The sequence below is a fragment of the Anopheles funestus genome, chromosome 3RL (genome assembly GCF_943734845.2).
Source record: "Anopheles funestus chromosome 3RL, idAnoFuneDA-416_04, whole genome shotgun sequence".
Lineage (NCBI taxonomy): Eukaryota > Metazoa > Arthropoda > Insecta > Diptera > Culicidae > Anopheles > Anopheles funestus.
The window spans coordinates 83514759-83536382 of record NC_064599.1 but is presented as its reverse complement, the minus strand read 5'-3'; the positions used below and the strand labels follow the sequence as shown (position 1 = coordinate 83536382).

At 40.7% G+C, this 21624-nt stretch overlaps 2 protein-coding genes across 11 annotated transcripts in view; one reads left to right on the top strand and one right to left on the bottom strand.

The window, feature by feature from the left end:
• The window catches only part of LOC125770600 (probable phospholipid-transporting ATPase IA), a 61222-nt gene extending 46791 nt beyond the window's left edge, over nucleotides 1-14431 (bottom strand). For 5 of the 10 annotated variants that reach the window (XR_007419229.1, XM_049440383.1, XM_049440386.1 and 2 more), the window contains exon 1: nucleotides 2298-3419. Coding sequence is in view for 8 of the 10 variants with exons in the window: in XM_049440383.1 (XP_049296340.1) it covers nucleotides 2298-3042 (745 nt within the window). In the remaining 2 variants the exon portion in view is untranslated. Of the gene's footprint in view, nucleotides 1-2297; nucleotides 3420-6209; nucleotides 6688-13768; nucleotides 13968-14063 lie in introns of those variants that run through there. The other 5 variants (XM_049440381.1, XM_049440382.1, XM_049440387.1 and 2 more) reach the window with 4 other exon arrangements.
• Nucleotides 14432-18465: 4034 nt separating this feature from the next.
• On the top strand, nucleotides 18466-20392 carry LOC125770592 (uncharacterized). The gene is made up of 2 exons (XM_049440354.1): nucleotides 18466-18914; nucleotides 19441-20392. The coding sequence occupies exons 1-2, from the start codon at nucleotides 18749-18751 to the stop codon at nucleotides 19662-19664; spliced, it is 390 nt and encodes a 129-aa protein (XP_049296311.1). The 5' UTR covers nucleotides 18466-18748; the 3' UTR covers nucleotides 19665-20392.
• Nucleotides 20393-21624: the final 1232 nt, after the last annotated feature.

The window sequence follows — 21624 nt, the reverse complement described above, 5'->3', positions numbered from 1 at the left end:
AGTTGTTCCGCTAAGGTCCACTGCAATGCTTCGACGAAAAAGTAGTAATGGGAAACAAACGTTATCACACCTACCGGGCCGTGCTCCATGGCATGACATTTGAGCATAAATTAAACGCGTTTTCTTACTTCCGTTTTAATGGTTCGCACCAGGATAGTTGGCGGAAAGTTTTTTCTTGATTAATTTTTGCACTAGAATGTGAGTGTTACGCATGGTGTGAAGCTAAGTTGAAGTATAAAAATGACGATGTAAATAGGACTAATGATGAAAAAGATTGAATTTCACGAAGACAGCTGAAAAGTACTGTTAATTTCGATAATTTATCAAAAAGGAAGTTAATTATACATGACGGAAACAGAGAACCGACATGCAAGATATTCAAAGTGAATGAAACCAACGGAACCTAAGACTAAGGCACGATTTTCAGATTTAATATTTGAGAGGAGTAACTCTTTCTCTCTAGAAAACAGCATTTGAACGAATCATTAAAGTTGACGCAATAATTGAGCCATTATTATTTTATTAAAAACGCATCAATGTTATCTAACACTTAGTTCGCGCAACTGTTATTTAATTATATCTATTAAAGTGTTTCCTTCCAAATAATTGCAGTGAATTGAATTACAGTAAAACGAATTAGACGACACAAAAACCAAACGCCAACACTAATGGCCTTTAAATATTATCGTTCAGTTTCCGCAACGATGCAGCTTTGCAGCGTTTGCTCTCTCGTTACTCGCGCTCGCTGCACTTGCAAAACCTTTGCCCCCGGTGATATTTAGCAGAAGCGCAACGAAACGGAATTTAATAAATATCGATCAAAACCCGACACCGAGCTCGATGTCTACTCAATGTCGAGATTTGCTGCATTGCTCTCGCACAACCGAAAACGAAGCATAAAGAGCCGTACACATAGAAACCCACACTCGAGCCGGGTTGCAGTTGCAGTGGAAACATGTTGGACGTGTTCTCTATCGACGTGCGAAAGCTGGGGGAAATCCCCCTTCCGGGGGGAAGTAGGCCGTTAAAGTATTGAGGTTTTCCAGTGCATACTTTTGCACCACACCTCATAAACCGAGTGGTCCGGAGAATTTTACCGACTGGGGGTAAAAGCTTGTCTATATTTTGTGGGAGTTTTTTTTCGGGTGAAATGCTTCATAAAACATTTCCCAGCGACAGGAACTATGTTTGCATTTGCACTTTTACCGTGGATGGGGTTTGTTTCGCGTTTCGTTTGCTTTTTTCCTTCTTCTGTTTTTTGTTTCTGCATTTCATTTCATGAAATGTGTACTGAACGATAATCTAGTGCATCTTCGTTGTTCCGGTTGTGGTGTATATTGTTTGTGGGCTAGTGGAGCTATTTGCTAATGATGGCCGTGTGCAATCGCTTCGTATAAATTGGGTATAAATATCATAGCAAGTTCATTCATTATCTATCGCGCAAAACAAAATGTAAATTTTTTTATTATAAAAAGTTCCATGATGGAGGTTGAAAAGAACTTCAAGTTCAACAAATTCCGGATCAGCACAGGATGTCAAATGCCATCTCAGCTTCCAGCTGCATTTGACACACCAACGACCTGCTAGGAACAATCATTAATAAAGCTGAAAGTGCGAAAAATAATCACCCAGCTCAGAAAGGATAGGGCATACAAACAAGCTCCTTAAGGGACTATGATGAGGGATATAAGCTTCCCCACTTCACAATCCTTTTATTCGAGATGTTCCTCCTTTTCCTAGGATTTTTTTTTGCAACAGTCTACTCGCTTTCGTTTTGAGTAAGATTTTCTCGCCAACAGACGATTTCTTATCAGACTTGCGTCCAGACCAGAGATACGGTGGTCGGCTTTAACTGGGAAAGTCGACGAAAACGGTACACAGATAGGACAAAAAGGTATCACCCTCTGTCCACTCAGAAGGTTTATGAGGTTCTAGTACATACGAGTTTATTAATGCGTCAAAACGGAGCAAACAAGTGTGTCACACTATGTCACACGTATAATTTTGTGTGCCGTTAGTTAAGAAGTCCTTTTAACGGAAGAATGAGAATCACTTTTGGTTGTGGTTCCATGATTTTAAGGAAGTTTAATTTTCCTGGTAAAGGATGTGCTTTTTTAAGCAATTCGTTGCTAACCATTTTGAAGGAAGTCAGAAAGTCAGTCTAAAGATGTTGAGTTTAAAAACCATGTGTATGTAGTCTTCATGATAATCGTATAAACTCGTACCTTCGATCATCCTTTTTTCATGTTATTTATGTTTTAGCATCCCACTGCAATTCCGTCTCATACTTCACTTACCTGCATACTCTTTGCATTTGCGGCGCAAGAACGAAGATTTGAGACATCGTGGTCGATCGCGTATCGGTGGCCCATTCAGCTCGATGTGAGCCTGCGAGCTACGTTTGCGCGAGCTGCTACTGACGGACGCATGCGACTTCATCGAGTTCTGCTGCGACAGCTCCGATGAACGACGGGAGCGTGACTTCCCGCTGGCACTGTTGGCATTCGAGGCACTGACACTGGTAGCCCCCGGGGGCTGGCTGAGGCTCGTGCTAATACTGCTACAGTTCACAACCGATCCGTTCGTGACCGTTGGCAGTAAACCGCCCGCCGATGCCGGAGTGGCACTGGTGGCACTACCATTGCTGGCACTGTTGGACAGGAACAGCGAGCTACGGCGCCGGTTACCGGTCGGATTGGTCGCACTTTCCGCACCAAAGATCGTGTAGATCGATCCATCCGCCAGACCGGACGTGACGCTTGGCAGCGGTGAGGTGATGGGCGTAATGTCACCCGGATCGAGCAGGTTGCTGAAGCGCAACTGCGGCCCGGAACCGGAAGCACTGCGAATTGAGGACGGTCGGGCGAGTGGGGTCGGCAGTTCCACCACCACCGGTGCCCCACACGACGGGTCGGTGGTTGGTGAAAGAGTGCCATCCGTTAGGGGGGTGGTTGGTGTTTCCGGTTGGGCGAAGATTCGCGCCGGTGGCGGTGTATTCGGTAGGATCGCAATCGGCGATAGGCTGTTCTGGCTCTTTCGCATCTTTTACACTGCACACTTTGCACCACTGTTCGTTCTGCTTCCGTTTGCTGGCTTGTTTGCTGCACCGACCCGTACCGATTCCACATCCGGTCGGTGAGTGTTCAGTGGGTTAATTCGACTGCGCTAGTAGCTCGTGTGGCGTAATGCATGACAGCACGCATCCGGAAGTGACCAGATCGGGGCGGCTCTGGTTCGGAAAGGCGGTTTCGGTTTGGGGAAGTGTTTGCGATGTGACACATTTTTGTTGGATGACTTGGAGGAAGTTTTTTGAACACGTTTTCCATGTATGTATTGCGTTATCTTAAAGGCAGTGAGAAACTGATACTTGTTTGAAATGCACTTTGATACTTTATTCTTCTCAACGCTCGCTCGCTTATGACGGATTTTTTTAACTATTCAATCATTTTGTTGTTAATCTATAACGTTTACGACCTTAGCTTTTTTCATGTTTTACATTATAAAAGTGTACTGGAACAACCACAAAGTTAATGACACTTTAACCAAATCAAAATTGTATGTTGAATGGTACTTAAAACTTCACAAAACAATATAAAAGCAATGTACAACTTGCGCTGGAAGTATAAAATACAAATAAAACACAACATACTTGACAGGTCATCGATAATTAGATCGAATTTATGTCCTGCTGCGGAGGTATTAACAAGCATAATAATTTCCTTTACACAACCACACACACACACAATGAAAGAAACCATAACACGGAAAACTCAACCAATCGCCTCAATAAATATCTCCTGCCTGGCCACTACACTTTTTCCAACCATTTGGCCGGTTGGCACGGTTTTTGGTCAACAAAAAATAAAAACCAATAAAATCGCGTAACACTTTGTTCGGCCGGAAGCCAAAAGCTCGCATTCCGGAATGTTTTTGTTGTTGTTGTTGTTGGTGGTGGTGTGCGGTGAGTTAAAGTAAAAAGTAAAAACGAAGTCCTTCGTACGGAGTGTGTTTCACTGTATCCGGTGGAATGATTTGCTTCGCTGTTCAACCAAACCTCGGGGTGAAATGCGTGAAACTTTTGAAGCAAATATAAAGGAAGAAATAACGAAGTGTGACTAAGAATCGTTAAATTTTCCACCATCCGCACACATTAACGCGACACCGTGAACCATTAGCGTGGTGGAAAACGATGCTTGAGTCCGTATGCTTGTGCGTTTTTACCATACATAATGAAAAGCGAACATATTATTGGGAACATAGTAGCACTAAAAAAACACTCACACAAAAATTAATAAAAGAAAAAACGGATGTTTATTAAAAACAATTTTATTCCCTTTTGTTGGCTAATTCTGGCAGTTGACAGTTTTGTACTACCTTAATATTTTTTTCTGTTAATAACTTTTTTTTATATAAAGTGTTCCATGACAAATGGACATATCTAATAAAAAAAATACAGATGTTGTCGTATGCACAAACAAGATATCACGTGAACAAAGTAATAAGAAGCCGCAAATGGCAGCGAAAGAAGCCTCCAATAAAGACAACAAGATGATCAGGGGAATCATTAAATTTTGATTATCTTTTAAATGGCAATAAATATTTAAAAAAGAAAACATAAAATTGATAAATAGTAGATCAAAACCATCCTGCTTTAGCATCATATATGTGACATTTTGCTTTGTTTTTCCTAAACAAAGCTAATCCGTTTCTCATTGCCTTTGGGAAGACCGTAACATGAGCTATTCATTTGAATAAATGGTCCTACAACCAACCGTGGGAAGCGCAGTTCATTACAATCTTATTTACTCCCTTTGGCGGTGGGATTATGTTTCCGGATGGTTTGTATTTATGCTAAATAAATAACATAGAATACCAAAATCATAATTTTGTGAGTGTGAGTTTTGTTTTTGCTACCTAAACTGCTTTCAAAGGACACTGTAGACATAGAAGACGAAGGACCAATGCTTAGGTTACGATCAATATCGGTATTGCGGTAGGATGGGATGGAACATGAAAGGGGATTTTGTTTCGATAAACCGTGCGATGAAACGTGCCAGTGGAAGTGGATAATAAATTGGCCAGTGTTATGTACACGGACGGCTTGAAACAATTTATGTACACGTTTTAACCAACAGAAAGCAGTAAAATTGGACCCGAAGTTTGGTGAAGATGACATTCGCTTTTCAAACTTATCAATCGATTGAAGAAGTTTTAGTTAAACATTGGACATTACTAAATAATTTTGCGCAAATTAGAAGAATGTTATTAATCCTGCAAAAGCCCAACATTAATTCTACCACCTGTATACACACCAAGGGAAAAATGTATTTTGCTGACCTCATTAACAGCCAATGGTTCGTTCGGTTCGCCGTCAATCATTCCGAACATTGACACACTTCACGAGCTGCATTTGCTGCCGGCTCGACAAAAACGGGTGCAGGCAACAGATTCATCCCTAGCTGCACTCTCAAACCCATCGTCCGTTCACGGTCATGCTTGTGGAAATTTTACGATGGAATGTTGGCGTATTTACTATTGCCGTGCAAGCACGTGCCAAATGGTTTACAATTGGCGCAAAATATTACCGACCGACCACAGTAGGTGATTTGCTTTATTGCGCGCCAAAAAGAAAAGTAAGCCGATGATGCTGGTACAACGCGGTTGGAATAAGCGAAACGATCGGGGCCTAGTAACGGTTCAATATGAATTCCTGCGAGACAAACCCGTCGATGAAAGCGGGTTTGGCTGTGTGTCGGTGGTTTGATCGGTGTGGAGGAGGACAATACGAAAATAACTTCACCCGATCCTTACGGACGGCGTTTTGTACGCTGCACAAGTTCAGAAGGTGAATAAAACGAGTGCAAACCAGAAGGGAACGACGATAGTGAAGGGTCTTGTTTATACTAGGCCAACGTGAACCAATATGAAGATGCTTCGTTCACTTTGGTGCAAATGGAAGAATCAGTTTTGCACCAAACACGTGTGAAATTGAAAAGATTTAAAGAGAATCTGGCTTTAGTCTTTATCCCTGGAAACGTCCATTAGTATTGCAAATGAGGTTAAAAAATACTCTAAAAACATAAAATACTCTTTAATAGTACTATGGACGTTGAAAATAAATGAGGATGATCAGTAAAAGTCCTATTGGTCGTGATGAATATCTTAAATCTATTAACAGGTTCTCTTATGCGTCTAAACACGTTACACACCTTCAAACACTTCACACGCATAAACACAATTCAGCACAGCTACAGAAACACATCTTCACGTGGACACACACGTGGACGCTAGCGACCATTTTTCACCGTTTGCCATCCACCGTCAGGAAGGACATTATTTTTCATTCGCATCCTTTAAGCTTAGCACATGGAACACCCATTACGAATTGCGGTCGAAGCGAGGCCACGATGTGTTTATAAATTACTCTCAATATCCTTCCTTTCGCAGGGGGAAGTGTTAATGCTGTTAACTTATCAGTAGCTTTTCCTTTCACGGCGGGGCACTTTAGGTGGCGTATCGGTTCGGTTTGTTTGGGATTTGTTGTGTTGTTGTTATCAATTTTTATCAGTATAAGAAGAAGAAAATATTCTTCTCACATTGTGCTAGATGTAGAATGTTTTTCTTACGTGTCTTTTATCAACCACACACTCCCACACGAGGTTCGATAGTGATTGAGAATTTGCCACCTTTTTCTACGATTTCGAAGGAACAAACCACGTTATGAATTTCCCGGTTTTCCCGGGGCCTTTTTCCCAGCCACTGTTCAGAGAGTGCGTGATTGTTCGATTGTCACGGGCCGAGCTTCCTGCGGCAACTGATCTTGCTGTTCGTCCCTGCGTTCAAAAGCGATGCCGAAAACCGAACTCCCGACAGGTACGTGCGAGAGTGTATGTGCGCCCGTTCGTTCGAGTTGTTGGCATTCGGCATCCGAACCGTCCGGCGAATCGACCTCCACACGGTTCTGTTTGGCGTTTGCTGCTTCGTCCTGTTCGTCCTTGCGTTGTGGCACGGTACGGTACGCGGTGCGGTTGTCTTCGATCTTGCAAAAAAAAACCGGGAGCCGAGCCTAACCGCCCTCAATTTGACACAGAAAAGTCGCCGGGGTAAACTCGGACGCGATGTGCTTCTCGTTGCTCGGTTGCTTGGGCATCATGTCACTGCACTGTTTTGTGCTCGTTTCTCCCATTTTTTCCCATTCCGAAGCATTCGCATACGTGCGAAGGGAAATCCAACCGGAACCGAAAAAGGAAGAAAACCGACCCGACGGTCACACATAAGCTGCTCCACGTGGTTTGGTTTGAAATCGGGGCCCTGTCGAAGGACGCCGTAAACCTTTCTCGGCAGTGCGAGGGTTGCGAGTTGCAGTGGGAAGGACTTATTTTTGTTTATATCGTCAATTCAGGATAGGATTTTCCACGTTCCACGTTTTGCGGGCTTGTGTTCGCTTTTCTTGTTTAATTTTTTTAAAGCTGCCTGAACACGAGAATTCCTTTTCAGTTGGATATGAGATGCCGTTATGCGGCTTGCGTTTTTTTTATGAAAAGGCTTTTCACACCACGGATAAAACGCTTACCAGAGCGTAAGTAAGAGTTACAAGTTTGTAATGTTTGTTTTACATTTTCGTAACAGAATGAAATGGAATGTAAAATACGCTATACGCAGATTAGGAAGTAAAGAGAAAGAAAATACAAATAAAAATGATACGTATCGCTGCACATTTTTTTCATGTATCAACTTGCTTACTGATTAAAAACAAATCGAACATATTTAGGAAACAAGTTCAGAGTAAAAAACAGACAAAAATACATATTAAAGTAATTTTCCGTATATATCGTTTGTACACCACTTTTTACCAGTCGGTGAAGGCGAGCATTAGCCACATCGCCGTAGGCCCTTTTAGCCACAAAATGGCACTCATTGGGTACACATCCAATTTTGGAACGGCAAACATTCATCGCCCCAAAAACAAAACAAAATGAAAAAAAAAACACACACACACACACAATGGTAGCGTGTTCCTCGAGTCAAGACTAACGGGTGCCTTCATTGAGCAGCTTTAACTTGAATGAAGTTGATTATCATAACGTCGTTACGTGGTGGTGCCTTCCCGGAGGGGTCTCTGTGTAAGTGGAGCTGTACGTTAATTGGGAAAGTCCCTTTAACTCCCTCGAGCAAAATTGCGTTTGTGTTTGTAGATTGGTGGGTATATTTATCCCTTAGAACAGGATGGTGTTTGAAGTCATTCAGCTGGTATTATATTCCTTTAGCTTAAGGTATTTCTTCGTTCTCTCTCTCTCTCTTCGTGCGCCTCCGAAAACCCTGTGGGCAGTAAAGGCTCGATTTGGAAAGTATTTTTTTAATGTCAGCAGCACGTGGAGTTGGCGGCAAGACTAGCAGCAAAAAGCACGCACAAAGCTCATACACACCCGCTAGCCTGCACCAACGAGTGGACAAACTGTGCTTCTGCTTGCTCCGTACAGTTCTACCAAGCGTCCACCAACGACGCCACGAGGACGAAAGCATTTTATGACGGCCGCCTTTACGACTCTCGGCGATTGCACTTTACCCGGCCGCATCTTGTGATTCACGGTGTAGCACATGCTCAGCCACACCAGATCATTGCCGGAAATGATGAATAATAGACAATTTTATTTTGCCTCGTAGCTCGAGGGTGATAGGCCCCAGTGCATGGGTAGTGGGCAGTACGTAAGGTGTACCTCCCACAGTTCTAGTTGGTCGACGGGCACCATGCGCCTCCATCGAATGGCAGTCGGTGCCCCCCGGTTGGGGAGATGGTTTGATGAGTAAATATTTATACCATTAGGTGGTGATGAAATAGAAAATTAATTAAAAAATGACTCTGGTACACAGATGTTCACAGTGCACGCAAGTGTTGTTTCGTTGCCAAGGGTGATTTAGAAATGTGAAAACTGTTTTAAAATTGATAAAATGGAATAATAGCATTGAATAAAAATTTTTCATTTTATGTACAAAAAAATATGAGCTTGTATTAAACGTATAAAAAATACAATTTTCCCCTCAAGCATCAACAAAAAGGGAGAACACTTATGTTGAGGACGAAAGCCCTTAAAAAAGATTATGCAAAACGAAAGGATGCTAGATAAATCTTGTCCCAAAATGGTGGTGGGATTAAAGGGAAGCATCCCTTTGAAAGAATGTGCGCCCCGAAACAGCCTCAATAAACATTAAACTACCGCACCGAAACCGTCTTGCTGGCGGCGGTTTTTGGGGTCTAGGATTTAAAGCCGTTTTTCGTATTGGTTTAGATGAGCTTCGCTCACTCCACATTTGGAGAACATTCAACGAACTATAAATTATGCATGTATACGATTGTCAGCAGAAAATATATGCTTAAAATGGTGATTCGATATGTTTATTCTTTTTTTTGTACCGTCCGATGTTAGATTCACTTTAAAACCAGCTTTAAGAAGAAACAGAACAAGCGAACCGTACGCAAGAGAGCCGTGATCCTTGCCGTTCGGTATGGTGAGCCAGTTTTCGAAAACAATATCGCAAGGATAAACTCACACACCCTGATGCGCTTTTATGTGCTGAGCTATTTTTCTCCCAACGTGTACACCCTTTGGAAGCTGTTTAATGCACTCCTGCAGCGAGATAAGGTCACGACAAATGACTAAACTTTCGGGCTGTCTGCTCCTACAGCTAGTAGAATGGTGGTGAAACAATAAACAAAACCAACCAACCAACACACTCCCTCACTGCGCTTAAAACAAATGCACCCATAAAGCGGTATAATATAAATTGCATTTTGCTCACGGTGCAGCTTAAACTGTCACGTGGTGTGATGCTTGGGTACTGTACAAGAAAAAAAACCACGGACTGTGTGTGTAGAAAAAGTTTGTTTTCATGCGGCAATTAAATGATAGCTTTTTCATCCCCTAGAGGCAACTGGATTAGATGAATACATCCAGCAGGGAATGTTTATTTTTTTCGAAACATTTTTTCTCATCTCTCACGTTCCTTTCTCATCTCTCATTCTCAAAGTGCTCCTAATGAAATGAAATGAAATGAAGGAGTAAAAAAGTGTTGGAAAAATCATTCCAACAGCGAGTGTCGTTTCAGTGCTGGTGGTTAGCGGAATCGATTAGCGAAATGAAAGCTTTCACATCAACGGATCCGTTATCAAACGCCTGCGAAAGGGGCCTTCGGAGGCGCGTGGAAGCACCAGAGTTTTCCCCTTCCGATGCTTGGCATTCTAGGTCATAAAAAGCGCAATATGTTAACGCGATAATGATCGGAAGGGTGGGAAGCGTTTTCCGTGCGTCTTTTGCCGGATTGTTTCGTGTGTATCGAGGAACGAAAAGAGGATTTGGACACGAGATTGTTTAATTCCGGTATTTGAGGGTGCGTTTAGAATGATCACGATTAGTGACCGGATTTACGACACAAATATTTGGCGATTGAATGCTAAAAGTTGGAGCAAATTCTTCGGCACTGTGTTGTAGCTTAATCCCCCTAGGAGGGATTTTATATACATAAAGAAAATTTAAAAAATCAATCAGAGAAAATGGAAATTGGAAGAGATATTCGAGTTGTAGGATGAACATACTGCCCAGTAACGAATCAGAATCGCTAACCTTTGGTGGACTGATCATGCCATTACACCGACACTGGACAACCAATCTCGCAAAATCTTGAAGTGAAAAAACACGTTCGCATAAAGGGAAACATTCATGACTTCATAACTTTTCTTACCTATTTGATTGCAAACAGTAACGCCGTGTTGGTGACACTTTAATCGGACGAGATTTAGCCCAATTTCATCACACCGACAGCAGCGTGCAGCACAGCCCAGGGTGATAACGCGGTGGTTTTCCCCAATCGGTTGGTGGTTGGACTAAGCTTCATCATCGCTTTGTGTCACGCACGCACGGCACCAGGTGTAATCAAATCACGGAAAACCGGGAAGAAATAATCAAACACAATGTCGGAGGTAATCGATATCGTTGTCCACGCCGTTGTATCAGAGGGCGCAAACCAGACGGCCCCATTTCCCACAGGATCAAAGCTGTCAGTCGAGATGACAGGTCTATCCGTGGGTTTGTGGTCAGATTGAAGGTGGGAGAGTGGTTTTTTGTCGCTTTTCGAGGCTCCAAGCTGGTGAAATGCACCCATCAACCGGTTTAATGGTCGCGAGTTAATGGCCGGCAAGGATGGTCTTTTGATAATGGCACACCTTTTTTTGTATTCTTGTTGGTTAGCCAATGTTCCGGCTAGGCTTGGTTAGGGAAAATTTCTAGTAAAACAAGGCACACCTTAGTGTTTCCTACCTGGTTAGTGGAACGTTAATAAAGGCAAGGTAAAATGAAATGAACAAAAAAAAAGGAAAAGGGTGATGTTTTTTTTGTCTTCAGAATTCAGACAATCTAATGGATCTGTTTCCCGAAGCTGTCACAACTTTCGTACTGGTAGTGTCTAATGCCCGAGACGTTGTTAGCTGACAGGCAGGTTATTTAGTCAATTCTGTTAGCTCCAGCAGACTGATGAGCTTTGTTGGCATTGGCAATGTTTTAATACTTGCGATGCCAGGGATGAGATTTTCCGCTTTTTTCCCCCTTTTTCGGATTTTTGCACATCATGACTCCCCTTTTTGCGGCACACAGCACGAGAGTGTGTCATTGTCACTTTAGTTTTATGATCGGGTAAGTAATAATGCATGCTACACGCAACTTGCACCTCGTGGATGGTACTGAGTGCAGGTGACTCACTGAGGCTAGTGTGTGGCGTAGGTCGTCATTATGCTGACGATTGTGAGCGGGCAGGGTTCATTGCCAGGTACTGGAATACATTGTGGCAGCGTTAGAATACGTCTACTTTGTAGCACTTTTATGCAACGGGCAGCATGTTTGGGTGCGATATTTTTATGGCTCACCAGTTATATTGTGTTTATTCGGGAGGAGAACGCGTGCGGCTTCAACATTGTATGCCGAATGTGTGCTCTGCTGGCTGTGTAATGTAAACGAAGAGGCAAGATAAGCTGACGGTGTGTAGCTACTCTAATGTAGATTAATGTGTTGCTTAGTCAAATGTGAATTTAATGATACGTTTTCAGAAGCTATAATTTTCCAATAAGATGATTGTAACGGAAGGTACATACATTTACAATTGCTTCTGTCCTTGCAGCAACGCACGCACGTTCTAAGGTATTACTCCTCTAAACAGTAATACAAAACTTCTCCACACGAAACTATTTATCGAAAAGATATAAGTGGCATTTTGGAAACATTTTTCTCGTGGCATACGCGTGTTCCAGCTACTACAAATAATCCCAACCCATCCGCATAAAACGTTGACTGACAAATAGTACGAAGTTTTCCTTTGCTAACGATTATTTTTCTCACTTATTTTGACTCACGAAATGTATGGACTATTTACGATTGGTTGCGGGTGTGCATTGATTTTGTGTCTACCGGCTTTAAGGGCGGAAATCAAGGGCGTTCCAAAACGAACGGTTCGGTACGTCACGCTACATCGAATGTAAGCACACGAGATATCGTTGGGTTGCTTGCGTTTCGGATGTGAATTATAGAAATTTCCATCAAGACGGAACATTTAAAAATATAATACCTTTCGAGAAGCACAACAGCAATCGATCGGCAGCTTTGATGCAATGATTGAAGGTTTCTTAAAGGCGTTTTATTGATTAATTGATAAATGTTCGGGAACTCGAATTTGAATGACACATTCCATCAAGCAAATAACATTCTTGACTCCATTATTATCGGATATGTTTCTTGCCGATAGACGTAAAAAAGCTGAATGTGTGTTCATAAGAAAGCTTTAAATCGGATATATTGATACCCAATATTTGTTGGCCAGATTAAATATTTGTGATCTTCAATGAGTTGCTAACAATAGTAAGCTTCCACCTCCTCAACTATGGAGCTAATGAGCTTTTACTAGGGCTGAAACTTCATTATTCTACGAACAGAACAACTTATACAGAACAACAAAGTTATTAGCCGATGCTTTATGTTAAAGTTAGTTACTAGGGTAGGCTTCAATACTTTTTAAGGCTATGCTATCGGCCATCCACTAAACTTTCAATAAAACTACACTAAAAGCTCTTCGTTTTCATAGTAATTCGCTTCAGAGCAAGTGGCTTTGCAATAGGAGAAAAAAAATTCCCGCCAAAGCTCGTTTCGGTTGTCACGGTGACGTTCATTCGGCGTTCTTTTGCTTCGTTTCCATCAAACGAAGTTATGCAAACATTAAAAAACATTTTCAATAAAAGAATATTGACCGATTTACCGACCAAATAATTGAAAAATAAAAAATGTTTACAAACAGCATTATTACAACAATTTGGCACATTTATTCGTCAGCTGTTGTGCGCTGCAGTATGTATCACCCTGTGATGCGAGACCGAGCCAAACGTGTTTGGCGATACTGCTAAGGCATGAGTAAAATAGTAATCAGCTGATTTTGTTTTGCTTTGCAGCTCGGTACAGCATAAAACCGGCGAATAAAGCGCTTGCGCTCTTTCAAACTCTCTCTCTCTCTTTCTCTCTGTCTCTTCTCAACTTATCGCTAGCTCCGTTTTTTCCCGGTTTCATTTGAAACGATGAAGATTAAATTAAAAATAACAGCACACGCAAAGCACCATCACTTGCCCACTTTCGCTGTACGTGTGGATATTATAACCAAGTAAATGGTTCACAGCTTTAGGGTAAAAATGGTGTAAACATCTAAATGGTGTCAAAACGTAGAAATGGTTTGTACTTACTCCATATGTTGCCATCGTCCAGCGGGGAAATTCGGTAATAGTTGCGACGATTTATGCGCCGTCGGACACGCCGTAGTACCCTCGTAACGAGCGCCTTCACTATTGCAACCCACTGTGACACTTTTGCAACCGTGTCCATTACTGAAAACAAATAATGCGAGTTACACTTGTAGTAGAATGTTACAATTAGCACCGTACACTAGACGCGGGGGATGTAAATGTATATAGAAAGACACTTAAGAAAGACACCAAGAATATTTCTATATTGTCGATTTTTCAGGTTCGTCGTAACAACCTGGTGCTGTTTAGATGTGGGATTGATCGTTTAAACTACCACGCGGATGACACCAACACTCTAAACGCTGGCAATCGCAGCATTTGCGATAATTTAATTTGCCATTTCTCACTAGTTTGATGTAGTTCGCTTCCGATGGCACACAGTACACACGCTTGCGATGCAATTTGAACCGAGTGGTAAAACAAAACAACTGACCGTCTTCTTCGTAAGCTCGATCGAATGCATCCAGGCGTACCGTCGGTGGGAATTCGACTGAATCTCATCAAATGCGTGTTTTCTGTTGCTTTCTACTTATCAGCTGGAGCAGACTTTTGCTTGGACGGCGATGAAATAAGTAAGACTTGGACCGTATAGTAACGCACCAGATAAGAAAATGTAACCACTACCAATTGGTCTTCCTGTTCCTGATGCAGTTCGCTAGTAGTGTTTGTGTATTTGTACAGCGTTGCATTTTACAGTAGGTTACATGTTTTGCTTAAAACGTTTGTTTTGTTACAATACACTTTAGAAGATAAGATGATTGTGTGGAGCAATTATCAGCACTTTAAACAAAAATGTTTATAAAAATTACATTTTATTTTCGGCAGCGATGCGTTTGTGATGGCGAAAGAAAATGCATTCAATTTGTTCCTCTTTGCGAACATAGCGCCATCTATGGCGCAATTGAAATATTTCAAAGCAATGCATGCGACTGCATTGAGAAACGATTGCATGAAATATTTCAGCACATTCGCTGTAAAAGAAATTTTGAAAATCTCGATGAAATTTCAATTTTCGACAACGTGGCCGTTACAACGCACGTTCAAGTGCACGTGTGGAAGAAATTTTGTAAATCGCTGAATTTCTCTCCTTGCGTGTGAAACAGACCCTTGAAAAGTGTGAAGAACTAATGCCAAATCGCAGGGTCAATCAACCGCCAATGACACGAACTATTTGAGCCAAATTTTAATATTTTTTTAAATGACCTTTTCTGAGGCTATTGTTCCTTTCCCTCACCGAAATCGGTCCATTTTGAATGCATACGTTATTGCAAATTAATTTACACTCGTAACATAAACCATTGTGAATGCAAAAGTTGGTTAAGAAACTTCCAAACCTGTTACAGTTGCCAACCAAAATCTTTAATCGATTTTATTTCGACCACAAAGCGAAAAACGCAACGCGCAACAAAACGGGACTTCGATTCCATGATTACGGGAATCATTCCACCCATGATGCAATTTCTTTGCTCCGTTCCACAACTCCATTCTTTGCTAAACATTTCACTTTTCCGAAATTGGCGTACTGCCAAACAGAGTTTTACGACGTTCGCAGGCGAATGATGTCGAAAAATGGTAGTAAGTTAATCTTTTTCGTCTATTTTTACATGCGACATACGTATGCTTGAGAACCACAGTTTGGGTTTAAAACAGACGATAAAGAAATACCACTTTCTCTCCATTCCCACTGTCCGGCAGCAAGAAGCTGTGCAGTCGTTGAAGTTATGTTGGGAAACTTTCAATGATGACAGTTATTGGAAATTAGAGGTTGTGCTTTCGGATATTTCTCATGAAGCTGGGACAAGAAAAAGGGTAAAAATGCACTTCAAAGCTAGATTCTAGTTCAAAACTAAACTCGAAGTGTGAAAGTCCGTCAGGGACGTTTTTTGTTGCCTTTCTTTTAACGATTAGTTGTTCGTGGTTCATGGAGTGAGAAAGGCAATGAATATAATTTTCGTAGAGTATTGAAAAAGTACTCAATGTTGGAGGGTAATAGTTTGATGTATCAGCTATACATGTAATATAATTTAAAAATGTTATAAGTGTCAAATGTTAAATTATGTCTTATTAAAGAAACGTCTTCACGAAAAATTAAAACTTTCCGTCCTATTTTAAAATATTTTTTTACATGAGTCGTGATATTAGCACCAACATTGTAAAATTATACAAAATAATACAGATAGAATGGAAAACCTATCTAAAAATAAAGGATATGAAACGCTTTTAGACCAAACTACCTGGAAGTGAACAACGCTCGAGATCGTATCATGTGCAACGTGCTTTAGCACGGTACATTTTTAATAGCTAATCATAAGCTTCCACCACTTGCTGTGATTGGAACAAACACAAGCGCACAGGAAGAGATGAAAATTAGCTATACAGGTTGACGTCATTTCCTATCAAGCGCAGCCTTTAACGATCACGTCTGAGTACCACTGAAGGGATCAGTTTCCGTACACTGACAAAACGTCTGCCGGCTGTAGGAACACTGTTGCGAATAATTTCAATTAAAATCTAATTACCCATTGAAACGGTCTTTCATATCGAGTGGTGCAGTGTTGCAGTGTGAGAGGACAGTTGAATGAAAAAAAAAATAACAGATACCCCAAAGTGTGGATAGGAAAATTATGCTGGAAAAGTCCGCTGCGGAGGGAAACGAGAGCCGAACACCAACCGGAGGGAATAACCGATCATGGTAAATTACGTATTGATTGAAACAAATGTTATTCCATTATGTAGCAGTTCCCCGTATCCTTATCGACCGACATCGAGCGGATCGTGTTAAGTGCGTAAAGGTATGCAATGTGCAGCACAGCGGATAAGTTGCGATATTCCTCCATGAAAGCGTTGTGGGATTTCCGTCCGTACGTCATTTTTTGCAGTTGTGTGTGCGTGTGTTTGAATGGTGAAATGGGGTGTGGTTGAGAGGGATCGGATCACTGAAATGGGAGAATGTTAATGACTGTATAACTGGGAACTCACTTCGCACTGTTTGATTTTGGCCAAAATGTTAAATCACACAATGAGCGCTCTGAATAATTGGTGCATTTTCCAATCGGCAGGAAATATGTTTGGAACGAGGAGATTGTATATGCATTTAACTCCATTAGCAAAGTAATGATAAATACAAAATGTTTCATATTTGATTAAATGTAATTGAGAAAAGATATGTTTTAAAATTTCATCTACTAATCAAGTGGCGGGTATCGCATCTGGAGTTATGATCGCTTCAATAAATATTGTCACTATTTAGTAGTTTCAATCATGTTAAACGATATAACATGTTCCATTTGTTCCATAATGTATCAAAACTACAATCAAACATATTATTTGCAACTAACATCTAGATGCTTTGTTCTTCACTTTCATTGAAATTATTTACGAAGTAGTTATAAAACTCTGTTAGCTCTAGAAATTGTATCATTCATTCATTCATTCATTCATAACAAACGATTAGCGACGAGGAGGTACAAACAAGTTTGCTAAACCATTCGAAAGGTATCTAATCGGTCAGTACATAAAATAATTGGCATTAAAAGATAGGGCGTTTAATACACTAATACTAAAGCCAATCTATCGTATAGTCGTTATCCCAAATCTGTTGCACATACAACCTGTGAACAATCAACCGACCACTCATTTCGTCTGATAATATGATTATCATTTTTTAATGCTTCATATTGGTCCAGATACTTTTCCGGAAAGAAACCTGATAACAAAAACGATTGCAAGTAGCGGACCATACACTGACAAGGAATGTATAAGCAGTAAGTGCGATAAAAGAGAATGCGATAAAAATGCTGCACAGTTGAATTCGACGTTCAATCACAGAGAATTCATTTCTGGTGATGTAGTGGTCACAACTTGTGATCTTTGTGAGTCCTACCAACATTTACTATCGAGTCGAGTAATATTAGCTGACGGGCCGAATTTTGCCGACCGAAACTTCTTTGCAATAAATTGTGACAAAATAATTTGCTATTGTTGGCGAAATGTTGCAAAGCAAACACGGTTTGAAATCTTTAACGATAACTATTGTCCATATGAATGAAAAATACACCTTGCAGGCGGATAGATTAGCAATCATTGACCATTATGAGGAGCTGCTGTTGTTCTGTAAATATAATAGTACAATTCTGGAGCCGGTTAAATATTATACCTTTTGGTTAGGTGAGAAACGTCATAATGTATTTGTCATCCGACAAATGAGAGTTAAAATGGTGGACTGTTTGTAACTTCTTTGAATGGGTGCCAAAAGTTTATGTAATTTCGTTTGTTTATTTTCAGATGCAAAGAAAACAAAAATCAGAATTACCACAGAACGAGGATATCAAACGTTTTTGCGAGCAAATGCAAATGCTGATGCTAGGCTTACAGTGATAACGGTGCCCTTTTTAAATAAGTTTTGGCAAATGTTTGCGTCTATCAAATGGCCTAGTAATATGGACTTATAAACTACAAAAGCATGTTATTTAAACCAAAATTTTTGTTTACATGTTAAAATAATGGCTTTTTGACGTATTACCGAAAAACTTAAATATACAGCCTATAAGAATATCTGTACATAAACAATAAAGAACCTAAAGATAACAAACGAAAAACATACAATAAATTACATCACAGACGAACTAACCTTTTTTTGTTAAACAACAAAAACAAAAACTCTTATCTTTTGCAAACGAGCATTATTGTTTCATTCTGTTCATTTCGGTACGTAACGTAACTCTGGAGAAACATAGTCGGGTTTAATCTTACATTGTATGGCGAATTGAGAACAGTGTAGCGTCGTTCATCCAGCTAATAAGGCGATGTTTATTATCAGCTACTGGTGATTATTTCACGTGCTATAAAGTGTGTTTTTGCTTGAAGGAGGTTTTCGTTGCATAGTTTGTAGGGATCGATTGACTGGCTATTTAACTCAAAATGCCAAATTTAGAATCTTTAACAATACACATTAAGAGTGGCGAAAAGTGTCACACCTTGAAAGTGGATAGAGCATCAATGGTTCGAGATTATGAGGAGCTAGACTGGTTCATAAAACATGACAGTCCCATTACTGAAACAGTGCGATACCACATCTGTTGGTTAGGTGAGCAACTAGAGATGGGAAAAACGGTTCCTTCAAAGGATTGAGTGCGGGTCCAGTTCGTTCAGTGTCCTGTAGTCAGCAAACTGAATCATTCTCACGTTGAACTGTCGCCGTACGGACGGCGTACCGAAGAACTGTCGGAGGTGTTTTTCCGTTGTCCGATAAAGAACTGTGACTCTTTGAACCGTCGGTTCGTATGTGTAGTCGGCAAATTAAATCATCGTCGCGGTACGGTTAGCGTGCGGAAGAATCGTCATTCATAATTCTATTGTGCGGATGTCGTTCACTCAGTAGAAAGAATAGAACAATTGATTTCATTTAACAGTCGAAACGAACATTTTTGCTGCATATGAAGATTATTACGCTTCCTGCAAAATGTGACCATTGTCTTGTATTGGTGTATCATGAATGGACTTTCATTTTCTTGCTAGACTGTCGGTTCGCTAACTTCATGCAAAAATCATGCGAACCTTAAGTAGTTTCAATTTTCTAATTCTTCTTGTATCATCCTTTCATTATGTTCCAGATGAAGGGACCAATACACCAATCAGAATTACCACGGAGCGCGGATACCAAACGTTTTTGCGAGCAAACGTAAATGCTGATGCGGTATTGGGTGTGTTGGCTGAACCTATTTATGAAAACAATCCAATGAAGTATTTGAAAATGGCTGGTGAATTTTTGTCTAAAATATATTCGTGCTTCGAAGCTGGCAAAGCGATAAAGGGTGCACTGTCTTTAGGGTTGTAGATGATCAAGGTTAGCAATTAGGTAGACCGGTACAGTAGTCACGATTACTAAAAACTGTAACGCTGTGTTATTTGTTCGAAAATAAATCTAAAAAAGAGATACTGAAAGACACAGCAAAGAAAGAGAATGGGTTTCTTTAAACTAGCCCTAAAGAAAACTAGCAACAGCCAAAATCGATGCATCAATAAACTACTTGAAACACTAACTTGTTGCACTCTACAATGTTCAATAGCATATGAAGTATTTTCCACAAAACTTCTGAACGGATACGATAAGTTCCTGCTAAAGCCCATCATTCTCTATGCTACCTGCAATGCCAATCACGATGTGGTTATTTTCTTCTCGGAAAACGAAAGGAGCTTTTCCAGATTTCTCTCCAATACGCTCACTCTCGTAATACGTACGAGTGTAATTAATTTCATCCGTACGATCTGCTCCTTTGAGTATTTGCCACGTCTTATCGTCCAGCTTTTCGAGATCGGTGGCCTTTGGCTGATGTTTTTCTTATCCAAAAACTAACAGCGAATGTTTGATTGAACGGTTTTTGAATGCATTTTGCCGTGACGTAGCACTGGGTAAAGGCTAATAATGAACACATTCTCTATAGTGCAAACTTTCCCTACTCGAATGTAGCAAAACTTCATGTTTTCGGGTCATGGGTTTTCTAATCCAACCATCTAATTGGTAAAATCTATATAGGGAAGCCAAAAGAAGAAAAGATAAGTGTGTGGAATCTTTTCTCTGGCCCATTAGACTACGATCTACAGCTGCTAGAGATCAGTTAAAAGATCATAAAAAAGAAATAATTAAGGAAAAGTTTATGAAATTTTCACGTTATTGCTATGTTATTTATGTTTCCCATATAGGAATACTTTATATCTGTGCGTTTTTTTGGCTTTCGGTTAACAGAAAACGTATACTCCTAAGCTCATGAGACTTATCAATTCACAGTCCCCCCTCACAGATGATAACGAAATTTCTGCACAATCTTCTCTCCTCACGACCCATTTGCTTTCGCTCCCACACCAACACAACCAAGTTCGTTCGCGTATGATACAAGGGAAACGAAATGATTGATTGAATTGATAAATACCCGCGCTTTGATAGATTGAGACAAGCTGATACACACGTTTTCCACCATTTGGCAAATGGTCGTTTTGTACATCAGGCACCATCTACCTTCCCCAAATGTGAATTTTCTCCAAAAGAGAAAGAACGAAGCGGATGACCTTTTGTGACATAATTGTAGCTACCATGTGATTTGGTGTCAGCCGGCAAAACCAAGCGCACGTACTCCATTTAACGCAGCGAGGGTGTGTAGTTAGCAGGTAAGCGAGTACGGTTGACAGTTTGATATGCGATGTTGACGGAAGTTTACACATGTCATGCTGCTTCGCATGAAATCGATAGCTCGCGTAGCCGAACTGACCGCGTGCCCATTTCAGCGAACAGTGAAGGGCATCGATTTTTCCGCACGATACGTATATCCGTTGGAAAGCACTCTGTATTGCCTTTTCCCGCCCGATGAAAGTGGTGAGATAATTTCCGGCAATCGTACACACAGAACTGATCCGAGGCATACGATCAAGAATCAATAAAAATGTGAGCCTAAAGACGGGAGGGGTTACTGGAGCACCATTCGCCTGAGCGACATTAATTAACATCAATTAGGTTGCGATTTGTTATCCAACCAGCAGTGGCAGTAAATGGCGCACTCTATGGGTGGGCACTTTTTTCGACACATCATCATAGCTCATTAGTTAATGTTTGTGTTTGTTTGAGTGTTGTTTTCTTCGCTTATGTTGCACATAGCGTAATTAGTGTACACATGACGTACGTTCGGAAAGTTTGTGTTTGTTTGCTGGATAATTATCATAGTTTGCAAATTGTTCAATATCAACGCTTGAAGTTGAGGCTTGAACTTCAAACTAATTAATCGAGTAGTAGCTTTTAGTTTTAG

Bases quoted from the DNA above. Each gene is read 5' to 3' on its own strand.
- LOC125770592 (XM_049440354.1), top strand. From the start codon at position 18,749: ATGCCAAATTTAGAATCTTTAACAATACACATTAAGAGTGGCGAAAAG. The intron at 18,915-19,440 runs GTGAGCAACTAG...ATTATGTTCCAG, and splicing joins ATACCACATCTGTTGGTTAG to ATGAAGGGACCAATACACCA.